Raw genomic sequence first — 23,471 nt, forward strand, 5'->3', positions numbered from 1 at the left:
TCCCCAATGTCTATCACCCAGCCACCCCATGCCTCCCATCCCCCCCCCAGATAGTTGTGTTTTATGGGGAGTTTGTTTTTAAGACTGGATTCTATTATTCTGGGTGGGGGCAGGAAAATCCAGGCTTGCAGTGTTCTTCCAAGGTAAAAGGACATCTTTCCAAGCTAGAAACTCTTCTCCTCGCTACCTGCTTTTACATTCCATTCAACCAGTAAACCTTACTGAGTCGGCCTCCTCATTGTCTTGTCACTCTAGTCATTTCTTTTTGTCTCCACTGCCATTATCCTAGTTTGAATCAGTGTCTTTTCTCGTCTGAATTCGCTTATTAAATTGATCTTTTATTTACATTTGTGTCATTCCAGCCTATTCTCCATTGATCCACTCAAAAAACAACTTTGTTCATCATTCCATGCTTAAATGCTTTTGGTGGTCCCTGTTGCCTTCAGGAGAAAGACCTAATTCCTCAGCATGGCCTGTGAAACCTGTCCTTGGTCTGGCCCTGGTCCTTCAGCATCTTCTCTCACTTCTGTCAAACCCTCGCTGCACCCCATCCCTACCGTCTCCCAGTTCAGTGTGCGGAAAAACCATATTCCCTCTAATGCTCTCTTATTAACTTGGAGCTGTTCTACATGCCATCACTCTGCTTGGAACATCCTGCCCTACCTTTTTTGCCTGACAAGTTTTTACTAATGAGCCTCATCAGGACTCCTGTCTTATCCTCACAAGACTAGATTAGATATCTTTTCTACTTTTTCTCATTACATACTGTGCTTAGCCCTGTTAAAATTCTTAGCACACTTAGTGCAGTTGCCTGTTGAATTCTTGGTCAACCCTTTTAGACTACAAGCTTGAGGCAAGTAGCTATGTTTTTATTTACCATTATGTTCTTAGATCCTAGGACAGCACTGGCATATGGTAGTACTTAGGAAATTTTAATGAAGTACATGGATTTTGACAGTAAAATATGTGCCAGGATGTTGCTACTGTATTGTACTGAAGCAATAGAATACCTTGGCTTATTTATCACTTTTCAATTCTTGGATACAGCGACGTCTCATTTCCTGTTCAAAAAAGAGGCAGCTTCTCCTTTTCCAGTTTGCTCATCACTTGGAACTTTGGCGACTGGGATCTACAGTTGCAACAGGTACAATGGGAGAAAGTCTTTTCTAATAAAACTGGAGAGAGAAGCAAAAAATTAGAATTGCAGTTGAAATTCTGATTGTGGAAAAATGGAAGTAGATTTTCCTGTGCCTTCAGAGCAAAGGAGTTCTTCAGAGTGTTAGAATCGTTATCAGGATACTGGATCATATGTTAAAAGTTGATGATCCTGTAAAGCACACTGCAAAGGTATAGTGGAGGTAAGCGTTGTAGATACACAGTTTACCCTGCCTTGACTGGGATCAGAATAGGCTGCTGAAAATCACAAGATTTAATGTTGGGTAGTGGCAGCCCTGCATGGAAGAGAAGGTCACGTGGATCTTACAGGGATGACAGCCTAGTCGCCTTTTGTACGACCTGTTCATGAAGTGTTCAGGCTCTGTTGTTTTATGGTAGATGAGAGGTTTTTACTTTAGGCTCCAAAATGAGCAAATGAACTTGAAGTCGCGGTCTCACAAACCCCACTTGTACCCACCTGTGTGCCTGACTGTAGGTTGTAGCTTCAGAGAATTAATGATATTCCATGGGCCATATCCAAGGCATCCAAACAGAAGCTACGAAAGTGCTCACTGCCTTCTGCCTCATATAAACCCAAACCTGTGGGTTTACTAAGTCAGACATTTTTCTAATTTCCCAGGGGTAGAGATTGCCATTCTACTCAGGAATGACTTCTTAGTAAAAAGAAAAATGTACAAATAATCTTTCTTTGAGTAGGAAAACCTTGGAAATTTCTTGTTCCAGGAAAGAATGGGGATACCCTTCCACTTTCTAAAGACGCAGATCATTTGCTGCACCTCAAGACAAAGGTAAGGAAGTTTAACTGTGTGTTCAGTTTCTGAAATCCAGAACATTTTTCTTATTTTGAATTTTGAGGGTTACTTGGTTGATATCATAAATTCTGTAAAATCTTAAATGATTTAAATGAAGTACTGTGTCAACAGGACTAGATTTCCTGTGATTATAAGTTAGGCATTCAGAATGTATTGGATGAATGAATACAGGAAATTGTGTTTCTTTCTTTTGGTATTATTATGTAAATAACTCGCATATTTTTATAAAATTAAAATGGTACAGGCAGCTCAGTCAATTAATTTCGGCTCCGGTCATAATGTCAGGGTTGTGAGATAAGGGCTCCATGTCAGGCTCCGTGGTGAGTGTGGAGCCTGCTTAAGATTTTCTCTGTCACTTCCCTCCCCCCGCCACCTCCCGCACACACTCTCTCAAAAAAATAAATAAAAGATAATAAATAAAATGGTATAAAAGTATGCAATAAAAAAAAAGCCTTCTCCTTACCCCAAGTCCTGGTCCCACTCTTCATAGATAAATCACTGCCAACAGTTTCTTGTACAGCTGTCCAGAGAAAATTTCCCCCTGTGTGTGCGTGTGTATATCCTTTCTACAATGATGAAAATATATAATATGCAAACTGCTTTGTAACTTCCCTTTAAATATCTTTTTAAATTTTTTTTTTAAAGATTTTATTTATTAATTTGACAGAGCGAGAGCAGGAACACAAGCAGGGGGAGTGGGAGATGGAGAAGCAGGCTTCCCGCTGAGCAGGGAGCCTGATGCGGGGCTCGATCCCAGGACCCTGGGATCATGACCTGAGCTGAAGGCAGACGCTTAACGACTGAGCCACCCAGGCGCCCTTTTTAAATTTTTTTAAAGATTTTATTTATTTATTTGAGAGAGAGAGCGAGAGAGCAAGCACGAGGGAGAGGAAGAAACAGACTCCTGGCTGAGCAGAGAGCCGGACGGGGGCTCGATCCCAGGACCCTGGGATTACATCCTGAGCTGAAGGGAAACACTTAACCAGCTGAGCCACCCAGGCACCCTATTTTATTTTATTTTTTAATTTTTTAGTTTTTTTAGTAATCTCTATACCCAACGTGAAGCTTAACCTCACAGTTCTGAGGTCAAGAGTCACATATCTTCTGACTGTGCCAGCCAGGTGCCCCTAAATGTCTTTATTTTAATTATACAAATATTTGTGAATACCGTTTTACTGGAAAGAATTCAGACAGTATTTATAGTTTATATTCTTGATGACCTCTTTAATTGTAGTCTGCTCACCTGGAATAATTATTGTTAATTGACTATATCTCCTTCCAAATCTTTTTCTGTGTGACAGAGAGTATGTGTGTGTGTATACATATGTACATATACTTATTTTGTGAGTTTTTTGAATTATATAAATGTTACATTAAACTTTTCCTTTGTTTTACAAACTCTTTTTATTTACTCTTTCTTAGAGATCTTTAAGGCAGGTATCGTAGACAAAACGCAGAAAATCAGTTTTCCAAGTCACCTGGCCTCCAAAGCTTTACCGCATTAAATGTTTTTCTTCTCAGGTTTCTAAACTTAGGGTTTAGTATGAAGCTATCTTTAAAATACACAAAGGGCTGAGATAAGTTCACAGTATTCATAGAGCTCTGTTCTTGGTTTTGGAAATCCAGCCACACCATGTAGGTGCTGTACCTCTGAAGTAATCATAGTGACACCCAGCATATGAGTGTCAGGATTATGTGTAGGTATTTGTGGTTATGTCCACAGTGGCAGTAGCTTGAGGATTCATGTCACAGTGAACCTTATCATATGAAGCTTTTCTGGTTATTCATCCTGATTCCTAACATTCCCAGGGTCCTGAGAACATTATTTGCAGCTGTATCTCCCCTTGTGGAAGTTGGATAGCCTATTCTACAACTTCTCGGTTTTTCCTTTATCGGTTGAATTATGAACATGACAACATAAGCCTCCAAAGGGTAAGTGATAACCCAATGTCTGGTTGAACAATAAGAAATTTCATAAGTATGTGATTTTTGTGTGAAATGGAATGTACTGGATATGAGTCTTTGCTCAATGAAAAGCTGTTTGGAGGCAGCTGTTACAAAACAGTCTTTTATTTCCAGTTTGAAGTGATTATATTTTTGGAGGAGTAGGGAAATGCCAGAGAGTGGCAGTAAAGTTTAGGCTTCTGAAGAGATGAAACGGGGAATGGATAGGTTACAATATACACGCCAGTGTTCTAGGCGCTTGTTCAGTTGGCTCCCTTAGATACAGGAAGCATTAATGTCATTTAAGCCTTGCTATGATTATTTTTGATGGGTTCTAGGTCTCACTTCTCTCTCTTACCGTTTTTTTTCTACTGGTTCACCCCAAGGTTTCCAAAATGCCAGCGTTCCTTCGCTCTGCTCTTCAGATTTTGTTTTCTGAAGATTCAACAAAACTCTTCGTGGCATCAAATCAAGGGTCTCTACATGTCATTCGGCTATTGGAAGGAAGCTTCAAGCACCTGCATACTTTCCAGCCTCAGTCAGGTGGGAACTTGGTAACTGGCCAAGGGGGAGAGTTGTTAGTCTCTGATGTATCTTTTTTTTTTTTTTTTACTTTTAAACCTCATTCATTGTTGGGGTTCCCCAATGCTCTTCTCTACCCTGCAAATACTCACATGTTTGCAATTTAAAGTAGGAGGAGATATCTGGCAAGTGAAAACGCTTGATGAGATCTGAAATGTTCTTACACCTACTCTTTTCTCACTGGGTTTTTAATTCCTTATTTGGGGCCAGAAGTTTCATCACCCTTCTTAGAGTTTTGTTAGCAGAGCAAGAAGAAAGTTAAAATCATCTGTAATCCTGACACCCAGAAATAGCTACCATTAATATTTTTGTGTATCTCTGATACATGTTTATAAGGTATTTTTTGGACATGTTAATTTTTTCATTGGTTATTATTTTATTTTTTTGAAGATTTTATTTATTTATTTGCACAGGCAGGGGGAGGGAAAAGCAGGCTTCCTGCTGAGCAGGGAGCCCAATGCAGGACTCCATCCCAGGTCTCTGGCATCATGACCTGAGCTGAAGGCAGACACTTAACCGACTGAGCCACCCAGGCTCCCCTTATTTTATTTATTTATTTATTTATTTATTTATAAATATTTTATTTATTTGAGAGAGAGAGAATGAACAGGGGGAAGGGCAGAGGGAGAAGCAGATTCCCTGCTGAGCAGGGAGCCAGACATGGGGCTCAATCCCAGTACCCTGGGATCATGACCTGAGCTGAAGGCAGACGCTTAACTGACTGAGCCACCCAGGTGCCCCATATTTTATTTTTTTTTAAATAAAGATTTATTTTATTATTTCTTAGAGAAGAGAGAGCACAACCAGGAGGGGCAGAAGGAGAGGAAGAGAGAATCTCAAGCCGACTGCGCTGAGTGTAGAGCCCAATGTGGGGTCAATCTCATTACCCTGAGATCGTGACCTGAGCCAAAACCAAGAGTTGGAGGCTTAACCGACTGCACCCCCCAACAAGTGCCCCTGGTGGTTGGTCTTGGGGGTTTTTTGTTATGGTAGTTTTTTTGTTTTGTTTTTGAGAGAGAGTACAAGCATGGAGAGGGACAGACTGACTCCCTGCTGAATAGGGAGCCCGACTCGGCTGGGTCCCAGGACTCTGAGATCTTGACCTGAGCCTAAGTCAGATGCTTAATCGAATGAGCCACCCAGGCATGTCCCCCCTTCCCCCACCCCAGTTGTAAAATTAAAGATGAACTTATAGATGCAGTTGCATTACTTGTCATATAAAGTTCATGACCGAATTTCTCATGTTCTTTGAGAGCATGAGTATGCTGCATGACTCAGTAACTGTGTATAGCTAACTGTTGCTGAGTTCATGGTTGAGAACTTGGTACCCAGTACTTCTCATGGGCTTTTTTGATTCTCCCTTGCCCTGGATTATAGCAACTTCACTGTCATTTAGACTCCATCAGCCTAGAAAATCAACTCTTTTAACTTAAACTCTCACTGTTCCTGAGCTGTTCCAGAAGCATATAAGAAAAGAAACCAACAGGTTAAGAGTTAGACAAAATAAGTGACAATGTGTATTGAGTACCTGTATATGTTTTTATTAAAAAATGTAGACTCTGGGGGCTCCTGGGTGGCTCAGTCATTAAGCGTCTGCCTTCAGCTCAGGTCATGATCCCAGGGTCCTGGGATCGAGCCCTTCATCGGGCTCCCTGCTCAGCGGGAAGCCTGCTTCTCCATCTCTCACTCCCCCTGGTTGTGTTCCTTCTCTCGCTGTGTCTCTGTCAAATAAATAAATAAAATCTTTAAAAAAAGAAAATATGTAGACTCTATTTTGTATTTAACACCCCTTAAAATTAGGCTCTGCATTACAGATAACACTCTATTTGTTCTTCCTCTCTCATCTCTTGTCCTCTTACAGTCAGGCTGGTTTCTTTTTTTTTTTTTTTAGATTTTATTTATTTATTAGAGAGAGAATGAGAGCCACAGAGCACGAGAGGGAAGAGGGTCAGAGGGAGAAGCAGACTCCCCGCTGAGCAGGGAGCCCGATGTGGGACTCAATCCCGGGACTCCAGGATCATGACCTGAGCCGAAGGCAGTTGCTTAACCAACTGAGCCACCCAGGCACCCAGGCTGGTTTCTTCACAGCCCCCAAACTTGTGTATTCCAGTCCTTTTCACTTAGCTCACGTTGTTCTCTATCCTTTTCTACCCACCTCACCATCCTTAAGCACCTGGCATATGTCTTGTTATAAAGCCTTTTCATTGTTTGGGGGTATTGTGTGCAGCACATGTTTTGGCATGTAACCTTGCTGTTTGATTTTTAACCCACATGAGTCTTCATTTTGCCAGATTGGTTTAAAATCCTTTGATGACAAAGATGGCCCACATGTACAACAGGTACCCAATAAATTAAGGAGATGCCTCAGGCCTGTTGAACTAGCTGTTTGTCCTTAACTTTGATTAAAAATCATTTGGTAGGAGCACCTGGGTGGTGTAGTTAGTTGAGTGTGTGACTCTTGGCTTCAGCTCAAGATCATGATCCTTAGGGTTTTGGGATTGAGCCCCATGTCAGGCTCCATGGTCAGCGCACACTCTACTTAAGACTTCCTCCCCACGCTGCCCCCCCCAACCCTGTGCACTTGCTTGCACTGTCCTTCTCAAATAAATAAATCTTAAAAAAAAAAAAAAAGGAGTTTGAAACAACTAAAATACTTCGGGTAGCTGCTGCCTTGATTCTCCATTCCTGTAGTAGGCAGTATCTCACTCAGGCTTGAGCAAGTGATGCCGTCAGGTTTATCTCTGGCTCCTCTTTACACGAAGGATGACTAATGAAATGAAAATAGTAGACTGATGTCTAGAACTTATTTGCAGAACTGTCAAATTATCCAGTCGTGATTTAAAAGTCTTACTGGGGGACGCCTGGGTGGCTCAGTCAGTTAAGCGTCTGCCTTCGGCTCAGGTCATGATTCCAGGGGGTCCTGGGATCGAGTCCCGCATCAGGCTCCTTGCTCAGTGGAGAACCTGCTTCTCCCTCTCTTTCTACCTGTTACTCTACCTGCATGTGCTCTCTCTCTGTCTGTCAAATAAATAAAATCTTGAAAAAGTAATAATAAAAAAGTAAAAGTCTTGGGCACCTGGGTGGCTCAGCTGGTTAAGCGTCTGCCTTCGGCTCAGGTCATGATCCCAGGGTCCTGGGATCGAGTCCTGCATCGGGCTCCCTGCTAGGCGGGGAGCCTGCTTCTCCCTCTGCCTCTGCCTCTCTCTCTCTCTCTCTCTCTCTCTGACTCTCATGAATAAATAAATAAAACATTTAAAAAAAATGGAAAAAAAAAAGTAAAAGTCTTGCTGGCTTTTGCCATCATCTCAGGCCAAGGCTGGATGTGGACACAGAATTCAGAGATTTAACTGTTACTCTGTCTGCACAGGGACAGTGGAGTCCATGTGTCTTTTGGCAGTCAGTCCAGATGGGAATTGGCTAGCTGCATCAGGTACCAGTGCTGGAGTCCATGTGTACAACATAAAACATCTAAAGGTGAGCATGGGGTTTAAGTAGTAGGAAATAGGAGGAAGTTAACAGTTACAAGACTCAAGGCAGATTGGTATGACCTGGCAAATTATTATGCTTTTTTCTCTAAATTAAGAATTTTTCCTGTTTTGTTTGGAGCCCAAAAACTGTAATCTGCAACATTAAAATCAGTAGGAACAGTGAAATTTGAAATTAAGGATTTATGGGTGATGAATTCACATCTAGGTTATTTCTATATTATGGGGAGGAAAATTCTAATTTACCCAGGTGAATAGGGGCAGATAGTAACAGTTTCCTTCAATAGCTTGCCTTGTAACCTCAAGGTATGTTTAAATTAAACAAGTTTGACAGAGGAATAGGAAAGTACTTTTCACTAATTAGTCTTGATCTTGTCATTCACACATTGAATTACTAATGATCCCTTACAAGTTTTCATCTTCATTATAAAAATCATGTAAGTACCCAAAACTTGCAATAAGCCTTGAGCGTTTATAGAACAATACCAAACTGCAACATTTAAAAATGAGTTCGCTTATTAACTGTATAACTTAATCTTTATGACATTATGGCAGAAGCATGTACTGCTCTTTCAGCCTTGCCTGGCATTTAAGAGTGTCTCTGTGTAGTGGTGCACATGTCTTGGAACTGCATTAGTTTCTTTTAAATCTAGGGTAGAGCTATAGATTCCTTGATCAATGACATATTTATGAGCAATTCATACAGATGTAGGGATAGTAACAAAAGCTTTACTCTGTAGTTTTTTGCAAATGCTGTCAGTTTTGTAAGCAGTTAAAAGTGTTTTTGTTTTTAATTAAGGTTTATTGTTTTGGGGTACTACCTGATGTTTTTAGGAACTTCCATAGAACTCCTGTTTAAAAACAGCAGACCTAAACCATCCAGTCTTTCCTGAGAGAAGTTGTATAGAGTTATCTTTTGTGTCTATTATTTGTTCCTAGCTTCACTGCACCGTACCTTCCTATAATTTCCCTGTGACTGCTCTGGCCATTGCCCCCAATACCAACAACCTTGTCATTGCTCATTCTGACCAGCAGGTAAGAGATTCCAGTGCTTTCTAATTCCTTTCTGTTGGATAGTAACTAAGAAGCTAAGATAATGACAATTTTGGAGGAGCTTTTGTTTGTAAATATTGGATGATATGCAGGTAGTTTTCTCCTGTGTGAAGTAAAGTTTCCATGTATAGCCTGGGTATATTATAGGCCAGTAATATCCTTTGGCTTGTTGGGCACAGTGGAATGATGAAGTTCTGAGATTACAGAGTAAAGAGGTACAGGAAGGAGGAGGAATTTTGAAGTATTCATTTTACTGATTGTTTTTAGACTAGAGATGACATGGACCAGGTGTTAGACTGGATATGGGATGGAATAAGATCTTGAGGTTGGAAGTGACTAAAAGATCGTGTAATTTGGGGCACCTGGGTGGCTCAGTCGTTAAGCGTCTGCCTTTGGCTGAAGTCGTGATCCCAGGGTCCTGGGATCGAGCCCCGCATCAGGCTCCCTGCTTCACGGGAAGCCTGCTTCTCCCTCTCCCACTCCCCTTGCTTGTGGTCCCTCTCTCACTGTGTCTCTGTCAAATAAATAAGATCTTTAAAAAAAGAAAAAAGAGGGGCGCCTGGGTGGCTCAGTTGGTTAAGCGACTGCCTTTGGTTCAGGTCATGATCCTGGAGTCCCGGGATCGAGTCCCACATCGGGCTCCCTGCTCAGCGGGGAGTCTGCTTCTCCCTCTGACCCTCCCCCCTCTCGTGCTCTCTATCTCTCATTCTCTCTCTCTCAAATAAATAAATAAAATCTTTAAAAAAAAGAAAAAAGATCATGTAATTTGCCTTCACTTTTACAGATAAGGAAATTAGGCCCTAGTGAAATCTGTTACCTGTAATGGAGGTAACAGTTACCAAAATGAGTGCGTAGCTTAGTGCTTTTTCCATACCAGATTGTAAGAAGATCTTTAAAATATCTGAGTTACAGATACTGTGAAATGGAACACATTGTGTGAAATGACCAATACTTATATATCCTTATCTGTAAAATGGGCATAATACCTTCCTCACTGAGCTGTTGGAAATTCCGATTAAGTGTGATCTGAGAAGCACATTTAAGTAGATTGCTGGGCAAATGATGCTTGCTACTTTGATAAGCAGTTTTTATACTCACATATGCACACACATATATGTTCCATCCAGAAAATGAAATCTGTGATTTTGGTTTCATGGGTTTGTGTCCTTGACCCAAAACTGAAAGATTAGTGAAGCCATATCCTTGTCTTTGTCACACATAATGTCCACCTGATGCCCTTTTCTGGCATTTGGTCCCTTAGGTGCTTCAGTCATTACACCTGGTGGGAAATTTTTTGTACCCGTTAGATTAGCAAAGATCTGTAGAGTTGATAATACGAAATGCTGTGAGGATATAGGGAAACACCACTTGGTACACTGAATAAATTAGTATGACCCCGTTAGAGGACACTTTGAGATACATTAAAAAAAAAAATTAAATCCACATAATCTTTGAATCAGACGTTCCAATTTTAAGAGTTCTCCTTGGGTGCTTGGGTGGCACAGTCTGTTAAATGTCCAATCTCAGGGTCGTGGGATCGAGCCCTGTGTTGGACTCTGTGCTCACTGTGGAGTCGGCTTGGGGTTCTCTCCCACTGCACCTCCTGCTTGTGTGTGCACACATGGTTTTCTCTCTCTCTCTCTTCCCCCTCTCTAAAATAAATAAATAAATCTTTAAGAAGAAAAAGAAGAGTTCTTCCTGTAGATGTAGGAGTGGTGCAGAAAGACAGAGATAATAATCATTGCAGCTTTGTTTGTAGTAATAAAAGATTGGAAATAAGTGTCTGTTAAACTAGGTAAGTGTTACAACTCTTTTAGAATTTGTCTAGCAGGTTTTCCGGTTCTCACTGGAAGACCCCCTAAAAAAAAAAACAACAAAACAGACTAGATAAGTAAATCATGGTACATCCAAAAAGTGAATGGATTATTATGTGTTCTTTAAGGGGGCAAGAGTGATATATAGCTAGTTATTGATACTGACTTGGGTCAGTCTCTGTGACACAATGCTAAATAAAAAAATGAAACATGCAGAATAGGATGTATTATATGCATAAAAGATCTGAAAAGAGGTAAGTAAGAAATAGACTGCTTTTGTCTTGGGGAAGAGAGATGTCAAGATGACAGGGTGACCTTTCACTATAAACCTTTCTGTGTTAATTTAATTGTTTACGTTCTATGATTTACCTTAAAATTTTTTTACTTAAAAGTAGAAAGCAGGGGCGCCTGGGTGGCTCAGTTGTTAGGCGTCTGCCTTCGGCTCGGGTCGTGGTCCCAGGGTCCTGGGATCGAGCCCCACATCGGGCTCCCTGCTCGGCGGGAGGCCTGCTTCTCCCCCTCCCACTCCCCTGCTTGTGTTCCCTCTCTCACTGTATCTCTGTCAAATAAATGAAATCTTAAAAAAAAAAAGTAGAAAGCATAAGGCTGACTATGAAACAGTCGGGGTCTATATAGATATTTTCTGGTAAGGAATAAGAGATACCTTCCAGTTTTTCTGGGTACCAGCCTGCATTTCTTGTGTATCATATCCTTCTTCAGGTATTTGAGTACAGTATCCCAGACAAACAGTATACAGAGTGGAGCCGGACCATCCAAAAGCAGGGCTTTCATTACCTTTGGCTCCAGAGAGATACTCCCATCACACACATCAGTTTTCATCCCAAGAGACCAATGCACATCCTTCTCCATGATGCCTACATGTTCTGCATCATCGACAAGTCATTGGTAAGTTCCTCACCACTACCATTTTGTGCTTACACTGACTTTTCTGTACTTAGGAATTTTCAAGTTCTAAAGCAACAAGTACAAAGAGAAAGGAGGATCAGAATAAAATTTCCTGACCTATTATTTGGAGGAGAGGGATTTTTGTTTTGCAAATTTCCTCATTTTCTTTCCCGGGCCCCTGAGGCTCCCAGGGTAGGGGCTGGCCTTTGTGTACTGGTTTTTGCTGATTGGAGGATTTCTCTGCTTTGCCTGTGAACACACAAACTTAAAATAGGAAAGTGATTAGGTCATTAATCAGAAGGTAACCCTCATGGAGAATACCATTGATTTGGTTGAATCACTTTCACCTTTGCACCTTGGGGTGACTAACACAGTTTTATTAAAGGAGACACAGGCTGAGGTTTTAATCACTTTTGCCCCTTGCCTGAAAATGCTGAAACAGTATCTGTAAGCTTGAAGAGTTGGTCTTAATGTCTTGAAAAAAAGTCCAGCCTGGGGCGCCTGGGTGGCTTAGTCTGCTTGTGGCTCAGTCTGTTTTTGGCTCAGCGGGGAGTCTACTTCTGCCCCCCCTCTCTCAAATAAATCTTAAAAAAAAAAAAGAAAAAAGTCCAGCCAGGAAAATTCCATTCTTCATGGCTGTGATTTAGGTGGGATGTGAGCATTTTTTTCAGTTCTAGATTCCAGCCTCTACCAGCTGCTGTTTTGATTCACCCCAATTTCCCTGTCTTCTCTGGGCAGGTAGTTCGTTTCCTAGGAGCAGTATGAGCTGTGGCCATGCCTGTAATGCACTTTGGGCTTAGATTACAACCAACCCCCAGTGCTTTGGTCTATCTGTGAGGGTGGGGGTGGAAGGAACTGAGGGGAAAGCGGCAGATGGCTCTCAAGGAGGTGTGCATGATATGTCACTGGAACTCATCTCGCAGGCCCTGTGTCCTCTGGGCGTGGGAAACAGAGCTGGCTGACAAGTGCCTTCTGCAGGATGAGTGATACAGGAAGGGCCCCTCCCACTCGCTTGCCTCTTTGTAACTCAGCCCAGGGCTGTCCATATTTTTTTGTCAAGCATTGGTGATAAGTCCATCACTTCCTCATGCTGGGCAGAGCTATTTCCCAAGGAAGCCAGAGATGAAATATCACTTGCTTGGCCAGAGGCCATTTTTTGAGGTGTCAGTGAGATCAGTGGGGGTGGTTTGTGTTTCGGTTTTGGCCTGGGGAGAACTTTAGTCACTTGGCCTGTCTGTGATCTGGTTGGGGGAATAGTCTAGAAAGCAGAGCCTGCATGGGCTAAGTTCCTGCACATGCCAGTTTGTTCCTGTCTCACAAAGTATTACTGACAAGACTGGCCAGAAGCCCCAGCTGGGCCCTTTGATCTTGCTGGACTAGAGTACCACGCTGTTTGCTTCATACTCCTATCCTCGACAGTATAGCTGGAAAAGTGGCTACGGCTTTCTTCCTGAAGTAAGGAGAGTCATGTCTAATATGATGGTTGAAAGGTGGTGTTTGCCTGAAAAATCACTATAGTCCTTTGTCCTGGAGAAGCCCAATAAAAATAACGATTTAAACAGTATGTCTTTGTCTTTTTAGCCTCTTCCAAATGACAAAACCTTACTCTACAATCCACTTCCTCCCACGAACGAATCAGATGTTATCAGGAGGCGTACCGCCCATGCCTTTAAAATTTCTAAGATATATAAGGTAAAACATCTTGCATTATATTCTAGATGGTTCCTTGGGATATTATCAAAATGTAACAAGCTCCATAATAGGCAGACAAGAGCACCTTCATTTTATATTCAGAAAACCTGGTTTGGGGAGACAAGTCCCTTTCTGAGGATGTCTGTTCCTTATGTTTGCATTTCATTAGTCTTGCCTAAGTATATTAGAGGCATGTACATCATACTTACCCAAAATGAAATACATAGGTAGTGAGAAATTATGTTGGAGCTTGGGTGGTATATTTGTGTCAAAGCTGGCCTTTAAATGTGCCTTCTAATTGGAGAATGTTCCACAAGATACATTTCAAGCAACTGGAAGTCATTGAATTTATTGTGACTTCCCTTTCTGGGCTAAGCTTTTCACTGTATATGAAATAAATATCCATTAAGCTTATGATACTACAGCCATTTGTGCCACCTTGGAAGTGCCATAATCATGCTTTTCAGATTAGAGTTCCTTGGGTGTCCTGGAATATTTGTCAGGGGTCTGTAAGAATTTTATTTTATTTTTTTAAAGAGGGACATCTGTAAATTATTTAAGTATGATTAGTTTCTTCCTGCATTTGTAGCTTGCTGTTTTCCAAGAATTCAGGCTCCAAAACCATTGATTAACACTGATTCCAAAGAAATTAGAGAACAAATGTTCTGTATAGAAAAACATGAAAAATCTTGTTGAAATCTTTTATTAGTGAATTCAGTTAAAAGTTCCCAACCTTGGGGTGCCTGAATGGCTCAGTTGGAAGAGCATGTGACTCTTGATCTCAGGATTGTGAGTCTGAGCCCCACAATGAGTATAAGGATTTAAAAAAAAAAAAACTTTAAAAAGATAAGTTTTGGGGCGCCTGGGTGGCTCAGTCGTAAAGCATCTGCCTTTGGCTCGGGTCATGATCCCGGGGTCCTGGGATGGAGCCCTGCATCGGGCTCTTTGCTCCGCGGGAGGCCTGCTTCTCCTTCTCCCACTCCCCCTGCTTGTGTCCCCTCTCGCTATGTCTCTCTCTGTCAAATAAATAAATAAAATCTTTAAATAAATTAATTAATTTAAAAAAGGAAGATAAGTTTCTAACCTTGGGGCACCTGGCTGGCTTAGTCACTAGAGCATATATACGACCCCTGATTTCAAGGTCGTGCATTTGAGCCCCATGTTGGGTGTAGAGTTTTTTTTTTTTTTTAAGTAAAAAAAAGTGTGGAGCCTGAACTCACAACCCTGAGATAAAGAGTCAGAAGCTTGACCGACTCAGCCACCCAGGCGCCCCAAGATTACTTTAGATAGATAGATAGATAGATAGGGGAGGGATAATAAATAATAAATGAAAAAGAAAAAACCTCCCAACCTGACCAACCATTTTGAGTCCTAGGGAAGGAAGATTGTCAGAAATTTGATCCCGTCAGCCTTGAACTAAGCTGACTGTTGAGCTCTAGTCCGTCTGCTCAGGACTGGCCCTGGAGCCTAACTCCTGGTAGAGTCATTGTCCTCTCTCTACAGCCTCTGCTCTTCATGGATCTTTTGGATGAAAGAACACTGGTTGCAGTAGAACGGCCCCTGGATGACATCATCGCTCAGCTTCCACCACCCATCAAAAAGAAGAAATTTGGGACCTAAAATAGGACACTCTCTGTGTCCTTCCTTGAACTGTCTGCCCTGTTTGTTTTCACAAATCATGATAATAAAACAAAGTTATTCTTTAGGACTAGTCATTATGAATGTTATCTTACAAAATAATGGACAGTAACTTCCCTTCATTGACTGCAGTGAATGGAAACTCCAAGGTATTTGTAGTTGGGATAATGTTCCAAGCAGGTACAAATTCATCCAACTTTGTCAGGGTCCTGTTGTTTAGACCACAGTCTCAGAGGGGATAAAAGATGGTACTTCTCTTCCCTCACACATGCCCAAGGCTTCAGAGGGCTGATGACCTTCACTGTCTGCCAGCCTCCTGCCTGCAGCCAGTGCAGAGGCCTGGGGACCTGCCCACCACTGCCCTAGAGGGCAGGCGAACTGTGCTTGTTCACTCAAGATAGCCTCACTACCAGTGGTGATCATCAGCCTTGTTTCAAGGAAGAATTTTAACTGTAGTGCTCCGTCTCAAAAATTGATGCCTTTGGCCTCTGGCACTCAGCTCTTTATTTTATTTAAAGGAAAAAAAAATCTGGCTTTGGGTTATCAATCTCATTAACCATCTTTCACCTAATAAATATATACAGTAATATATATAACATATGCTATTTTATATATACATATGTATATATATATATATATATATATGCCAGTTTCAAAGATTAAAGAAACATTGGGCAGGGATTTTGTTAACAGTAGGAGTGGAGGATGGAACCAGAAAGCCTGCCATCTATTTCACATTTTCTGTCTTCTACTTGCTTTGACATTGTTATTCCCATGGGTGTTATCAGCTGACTTGTTTTAATGTGATCTTTTAAATTAGAAGGTGAAGAACTCTAGTTAACCTGAACCGAGCAGATCGATTTCTTTCCCATCTCAATGAATGTATTGTGTTGCATGCCTGTGGAAACCCAGTATGTGTCGTTTTGTTTGTTTTTGGGATGCAGAGAAGGATATGTGTTCTGATGACATCATGAGTAAAATGCTGGCAAAAAACGTGTTTTGCTAAGATGAACCCATCCTCCAGTCTGGAAAGGGCAAATAAAAAGTGAGAATTTAAGGTAAATATGTGGGAAGAGAATTAACAGAGAGGTAATAAGAGAGAACCTTATAACATAAAGGACAGCCTGTTTCAGGTTTGCTAAGAGGGAACAGATAAAACAAGGTTTATAGTGGATGCTACTTCTCTGCTTTGCCTGTTAACGTTTCTTTTACAGTAATATGAGTTGTTTATTTTTTAACAAGAAAATCATTTAATAGCATATATATAAGAAATCCACACAGACATGGACATTCCTATAATAGGAGTACTTTAAACAAAGAACTGCAGCTTTTTGGGCCCTCTGTGTAAAATAATTTTCCTTTCTTCTTACTTGAATAAATTTCCTTAGGCATATTTTCCTGGTCTGCATTAGTGTGGACTATTACAACCTTTCAGTAGACTGTAAGATCCTTCCCTTCCTAAGAAATGTTTTAGGTCTTCTTTTGCATGGTTGAAACCAAAAGTTCAAGTTACTGATCTTCATTGCATATGACCAGAGGGAGGCTAGAATGCCTTAAATATTAACTCACTTGCTTTTCACTGTCTGAAGAGCTATAAATTCAGAGTCTTTATTAACTGGATTCTAGTTTAAGACTTGATTTACTTAAACATATTCTGAAACGTTGTGAATTATGGAGGGTGTAATTCTGACCGAAAAGGCTCACAGATCATGAGTGAAGAAGTAAAAGTTTTGAAAGTAGAAAGCATTCCTTTGCAGCATTTCCAGCCAGTGATTTGGATTTCCATAAATGGTATGGGAAGTAAGATCTTTGAGCCTTGAAATTCTTCCTAAGTAGAGGAACTTTGAATACAAATGAAGCAGAAACTGACTGGGGCAAGTTAGAGAACTTGGGGGAAGGGAAGGCAAAGCTGTATTAAATGAGAGGAACACTTCAGTGCATGTGTTCCAGGGTGATTTTACTTTTAGAGATCTGTGTAACTTAGAAGCAGCATGTTTGTGGTCTGGGTATTTTGCAGACTATGGCTCCTACCTGGAATCTACGGAAATATTTTGATCTGAGACTGCCTAGGAAAGGTCTTTTCTGCTAACCTGACTCAAATGCTTTAAAAATTCACTTTTCTCACATAGTAGTTGGTAATCTGATCTCTGAATGGATAATGTACCGTCTACCCTGGAGATGACAGCAATTTAGAGAGAAACTAAAATCTTGGAATACTGGAAGCAAGAGACCTAGCTTGGTGGTTTTTTAAGCATCAAAACTTTATTTAAATGCGACATTATTCTGAACCATAATATATGATACAGATAAAAGAGCTGTTCCGACTGTTGCTGGGGTTAGGGGTGGAGGAAACAGATTTGTGAAGGAAACCGTGTGCCTCTGGCCTCATTTTTATGCTCATGGAAATGGAGACCAAGAGGGAATGTTATTTTTCCCATGGTCACACAACAGTTCATGAGAGGCCAAGGCGGCATTCTTATATTTGTTTCCCCTACTGTCTCTTGGTTGTAGGGACCCAGTTGTAAATATGAATAGCAGGCATGATACACCACGGATTTTCCATCTCAGGCTGCAACGAAGGTGCTTAAGCATTTCTCGCTCTGGATGAGCACTTGATTTAGCTATAAGACTGCGTTCTGTGGGCAGTCTTGTGTGTAAATCATACAGTGTTGTAATGAACAGCCTAGTAGTACATCATGGGTTAATGCTCCTGTGGGGGTGTTTTCTCTGGGGAGTAGAATTGCTAGTTCATCTTTCACTTTTCGTTGCCCTTTGGATTGGCTGTGTTTCTATCCACGGTGTTTGAAAGTACTCATTTTCTTAACACTCTGCCAGTGTAGAGGTAGACTTTAGTTGTAGCCTATCTAATGGGTAAAAAAAAATTATCTCATTTTGTCTGTTAAAGATAATGCTCACTTTTTTTTATGGTGTATTTTGGCTGTTGAGCTAACTGTAAATTACATATTCATAACCTCCCTTTTTTTCCTAATGTGTTTTTTTTTCTTTCATAGTCCAAGGTATTTTCAGATACAGATCAGCTCTGTCCAATAAACTATCTGTGGTGGTGGAAGTGTTCTGTATCTGTGCTGTGCACTAAGATAGTTAGCCACATGTGACTGCAGAGCACTTGAAATGCAGCTATTGCAACAAAGGAAATGGAACTTTAAATTTTATTTGATTTTAATTTAAATAGCTGCATGTGGCTAGTGACTTTCGTATGTGGACAGCAAAGATGTAGATATTAAGGCTTAGCTTTATGTCAGTCCTGTCTTTAGGAAGTTACAGGACTTAATACCCAACATATATTTATTGAGTGCCTGCTATCTGCTGTGCACCAACAACAGGTGAAGGGTGATCTCAGCTCTCAAGAACTTCACAGCCTCGTTGGGAAAAGGAACAAGTAAATCAATGAGGCTACATTAGGGATGAGCACAGATAAGGGGCACCTCACCAGCAGAGTTAGCAGTTGGAATTGGGTGGTAATGATCAAGGGGAAAGGGGGAAGAAAATAAGCATTCCTAAATCATTCTCAGTACAAAAGCCCGAAGCAAGAGAGAGCGTAGCCTATCCCGCTAGTTCTACAACCCTATCTCCGGATACACTCAGATTCTGAGGTACTGTGGGCGAGATTTCAACCTATACATTTTGAGGGGACACAATTCAGCCTGTTAAAGAGTCCATGGAAGGGCTTTTGGGGCTTTGTGAGCCCCCAAACTGAATACTGTACTTTGCATAAGTGAGCGTTTGTCTGAGACGTGCACATGGCATGCAACGGATTCTCAAAGGGGTCTGATCCCTCCAATGGCCTGTTGCATTAACCGACTCAGGAGGAAGTTGAAGCTATGGGACGAAAGGCCTAAAAACACTGTGTGCATCAATAAATATCATTTGGAGTTTAATGGCCTGTGAAAGAAGAGAGGTGAAGCTGACTGCCAGACTCCAAGTCTTATGGTGAGGCACTGAAAATTCTGTTGGAACTGGTAATGAGGGAAAAGGGATTTTTATTTGGGGACCTTCTCTGAATTTCATGGCAAAGTGTGCGATTTCCATGACTGTCAATAAAAAACACTGGTGATTTTCCATAACTAAGTGGATTCAATGAAACTAACCTTCTGCTTAGTATGTCCTTCCTAATATTTTCCTAAAAAGAAGGTCACAGAGCTACAAAACTGTCACCAGCTGCTTCTCATTAGGAATGTGGTTAGCAGATGTGGGTTTTCATAGTCCTAATGCATGAAATAGTTAATCCATTTTTGTGGGTTGCAGATAGTGATTTATCTTGGCGGGGTGAATTTTCAAATGTGCTTGCATCAGCTAAAGGATATATTCACCTTTCCCTCTTTCACTTCATGTTTGTGCTAGAAAGAAAAATACGTTTTAGGATCTTTCTCCTGGAAGGCAGTGGAGTACTGCCCTTTGAAAGGGACAATTGATCTCACTGTCTTCTAACTGGGAAAGTCACGCATGGATAAATTTTCAAAGTTGGATGTTGGATTGGTTATCTTACAAGCTTCATTCTTCCTTTGGTCTCTTCTTTAGTAGTAATTGAGCAGCTCTTGTTTTTGTTCCTCTGGCATCAGGCCCTCTTTGTGGTGGTGACCTTCAGGCTTGCTAAGGGCTGCAATTTTGCCTGGAGCCCTCCTTTATGAAATTACACAACACTCAAACCTTGGAACAAACCCCAGATCCACTAATTCTTTCCTTTGACGGACTCTTGGCAATACCTACTCCCTTTCAGCCGAAATGTAGCTTTATACAAGATCTGTTTGTCACCAAAATTAATTTGGCCATTTGCCTTTTAAGCCTGGAATCAAATGGTATTATGGCAGACTCATTCCTAGATAAAGTATAGACTCTTAAGCTTGAGACTTTCTACCAAAGGTAGAAAATACCTGATGCAGGTCAACAGATAATAATAACAGCAGCAGGTACTTTTTATGGAACTCTCAGGGTGGCGGGTACAGTGAGCTAAACACTTCACATACGACCTCCCAATTAACCCTCACAGCCATCCTTAGAGGTTGAAGGCATCTGAATTTTTCTGAATAAGAAGCTAAGGCTCAGACCTCAGCCCCTTACCCCTTGTCATAAAGTATACTAAGTAGCCAAACTACAATTTGAGTCCTGAGTTCTTAATTACCATACTATACTATACACCTACTATGAGGGAGAAGGGGGGGAAGACCATTGGGTTTTGAGAGAGCATAGAACAGAGCCTAAGTCATAGAATTCTAGGAAATTATGGAACTGAGAGAGCTAATCCAACCCCCTCCTTTTAAAGGAGTAATAAAAAATAGGGGCACCTGGGTGGCTCAGTCATCTGGGCATCCAACTGGTTTTAGCTCAGGGCAGGATCTCAGGGTTGCCGAGAAAGAGCCCTGCATTGGGCTCTGAGCTCAGCGGGAAGTCGGCTAGAGATTCTCTCTCCCCTCTCCCTCTGCCCCTCCCCCATATGTGCTCGCTGTCTCTCAAATGAATAAATCCATCTTTTAAAAAAAATAAAGTAATAAAAAATAAAGTAGCAATGATCCCTGCCTTGTTCTGAGAAACAGTGAGATAACAACTTGAGCAGAGGATACATATTGGTAGGTGAGAGGAATGAAAGGTTATTAGGAATTATCTCAGCCATTTCCTTTTTTAGAGGTAGATAAAATAACATGCCAGTTCAGAGAATTATCTAAGCTTGTCTCTCTGTCCCTAAGAAACCGTGGAAACAGATGTGTACTCTTTTTATTTCAGCTTTCATTATCCACAGTAAGTAGATTTCCACTGACTACTTGAGATTTCCTAGATTCTAATTTTCACTCTGCAAGGAACCAGTAACCTTCAGAGGGATTATTTGAAATGACTACAGCACAGAAGGCACTGAATTTCAATCAATCACATGTTTAATGAGTTCTTCTCGGCAAGGCAATATTTTTGGAATAGTGGGGGACGAAAAGAAGTCAATGGGTGGTCCCTGTCTGCCTGTATTTTATAACCTACTCGGGCAAAACAGGCAGGCATAGAATAAAATTGTTCAAAGGAAAAATCCCAGCAAATTGGATAGACAGGGAAACCTGGGATGAGATCTTGCTATGTGGGAAAGTGGTTGAGAGGGGCAGGTGTTTGGAAGGATGGCCTCAGTGGGGAATGTGCAAGGCATCACACTGACTGAATGTGGCTGATCTGAACGTAGTGATGAGAGAGAACACCGAAAATTAGAGTCTGATGGAGGACCTTGTAAAAACAGCTCAATAAATCGGGGATTTTTCACTGATATATTTAAAAATAATCTTTTAAGTAAAAACTCCCAAGTAACCCAAATAGCAATCTCCATTACCTTCTCTCCTCCTAGAGTTAAATACCTAGAGTTATGTCACATAACTTGCTATCTTATGTAAGTGCCCTTGCTATTTAGTTGGAAGATCTGTGACTTCCTCCAACTCTGTTGATCAAAAAGTTCTTAATACTTTTGGAAAGAATTTCCAGCACTTCCCTTTTGCTAATAAAGGTGTCGTTCAAGTGCCCAACCTCTGGATGATTATGGACATAAAAGTGTTCAAAATAGTGCTTATATTCGAAGGAATCAGCTGCCAAGTTCTCTCTAATAAGCAGAAATTTCACATAACTCAGGCCTCTGGGGGCTCACGCCTCAGCTGGAGCAAAGCCAGGAACATCTGTGACTGCAGATGCACTTGGTTGGGCACATCGGGACCTGCTGGAACAGGGAGCTGGCCTCATTGCAATTGATTTAGGAGAGGATTGAAGGGTTGAGCTTCTGCTGACATTTGCAGCTTGGAAAATCCTGCTCCCCTAATTGCAAAGAGGATTCTGCTGTAATGATTTTTTTGGTAAGAACTTTTCTCATTTTGAATTCTTTCTTCATTTGGGCTCTGGATACTTTCCAGTCTCCATTTTTATTGTTTTAACTCCTGGTATAGGAGGCTCTTTGAATGTTCCTGCCCACACACGAATGTGCATTCATAGAGAAGTGCATGGACATGGCTTACGAGCTTCAACATGTACTTCATGAGCAAGCAGGTATCCAGACCCTTTTACGGGAATTGGTGCACATTCATTCCCTCTGCTTGCAGCCCCACTCCGCACAAGTGAAAACATGGGGATTTCACTTTTACTGCTGAAGAAAAGTTAGAGGGCACCTTGACCTCATGTTTTTGCTGAGATCTCTGTCAGCAGTGTGATTTCTGGACCCTCATTTTTGAGGTTTGAGGTATGTATGTAGTAAAGCCCTGGACCAGGAGGCTGGGAGACCCAAGTTTTTTCTCCTTCCTCACTGTGGACTTTGGGCCAGAGTCTTTGGCATTCTGGGCCTCAGTTTCCTCAGTTCTCCCAGCCCATGAAGCTGGAAGTGGGTGGATTGCAACATTCATGTCTTTGGATAAAAGCCACTGCAGGGTCTGCAGTGTGCATACAATTTTGGGGATACCCATCAACATTTGCCCCAACAACCGGCCATGACCTCCAGGGTAAAAAAGTTAGATCTACAAATCCAAGTCCAAACTCTTCCATATTAGATGATATGAGGCTTTTCACACTCCTTTCCTGCCACCTCCACTGACCCTATGCTGTGTTCACATTGGAATTATGACATCTTCCTAAGTAACCATCATTCTGTAAATATCTATGAGGCCTACCTATTGTAGCTGCAGAGCTGAAGAAGCAATGGTCCCCTCACTCCAGGCAAGTGAACAGGTGATTACAAAACAGAGTAACAAATACCTGTATTCATGTCTCTGGACCTTTGCTTATGCAATTCTCTCTGCTCCACCTACTCACCTTACATTGTCACCTCTGTGAAGCTGACCCCAGGCACAACCGAAGGTTTCTTTTACTCTGCTCTGAGGGCGTATTCTACATGTCACTTAACCGCATAGTATCGCCTCAGATTGGTTGGTTCTCAGTTCTCCTCCGCCACTAGACCGCCAGCTCTTAATTGTGGTAGGTTTTATTCAGCTCATCTCCAGGCATCGAAAGGAGCACAAGGCTGAGCACTCAGTAAATACATAATGAACCAATCAATGCAAAAGTGAACGTGGAACCAAGTCTAGCCGGCTTGCAAAGTGCTTCTTGTGGCTGATTTTGTTTTCCGGACCGGGGCTGCTCGAACTGCGCGGTAGAGGTCAGGAGTTTCGGGGTGGCCATCGGAGACCAACCGAAGGAGAAAGTGAGACGGAGCCCTCACGGCGCCCGCGCTGCCCAAGTCCAGCGAGCATCAAGGGACTGGCCTAAAGAAGCGCAACGACTTAACCTCCCGGAAGCTGCTCCGCCCGCCACTCCCCGCCCCTCCGGACGATGGGCGTGGCCTTCATGAATAATTAAAGACTGCGGGGTGGGGAGGGGCAGGACCCGCCCCCTCGGGCGGGAAG

General features: G+C 41.7%; 1 protein-coding gene and 1 non-coding gene across 2 annotated transcripts in view; both read left to right on the plus strand.

The window, feature by feature from the left end:
- UTP4 (UTP4 small subunit processome component) overlaps window positions 1-15,169 on the plus strand; it is a 35,157-nt gene extending 19,988 nt beyond the window's left edge. Inside the window, exons 9-17 of the mRNA XM_028095238.2 lie at window positions 1,048-1,144; window positions 1,900-1,964; window positions 3,798-3,920; window positions 4,319-4,475; window positions 7,882-7,988; window positions 8,939-9,034; window positions 11,587-11,772; window positions 13,354-13,464; window positions 14,968-15,169. Coding sequence (XP_027951039.1) covers window positions 1,048-1,144; window positions 1,900-1,964; window positions 3,798-3,920; window positions 4,319-4,475; window positions 7,882-7,988; window positions 8,939-9,034; window positions 11,587-11,772; window positions 13,354-13,464; window positions 14,968-15,084 — 1,059 coding nt within the window. The 3' untranslated portion in view covers window positions 15,085-15,169. The remainder of the gene's footprint in view (window positions 1-1,047; window positions 1,145-1,899; window positions 1,965-3,797; window positions 3,921-4,318; window positions 4,476-7,881; window positions 7,989-8,938; window positions 9,035-11,586; window positions 11,773-13,353; window positions 13,465-14,967) is intronic.
- On the plus strand, window positions 10,850-10,911 carry LOC114204343 (U7 small nuclear RNA). Its single transcript, XR_003608167.1, has one exon. It is a non-coding gene; the product is annotated as a U7 small nuclear RNA (small nuclear RNA).
- Window positions 15,170-23,471: the final 8,302 nt, after the last annotated feature.

This window comes from Eumetopias jubatus, unplaced genomic scaffold, assembly GCF_037043125.1.
Source record: "Eumetopias jubatus isolate StellerSeaLion01/CBP00866 unplaced genomic scaffold, mEumJub1_p1.0 scaffold_10, whole genome shotgun sequence".
NCBI classification, from domain to species: domain Eukaryota; kingdom Metazoa; phylum Chordata; class Mammalia; order Carnivora; family Otariidae; genus Eumetopias; species Eumetopias jubatus.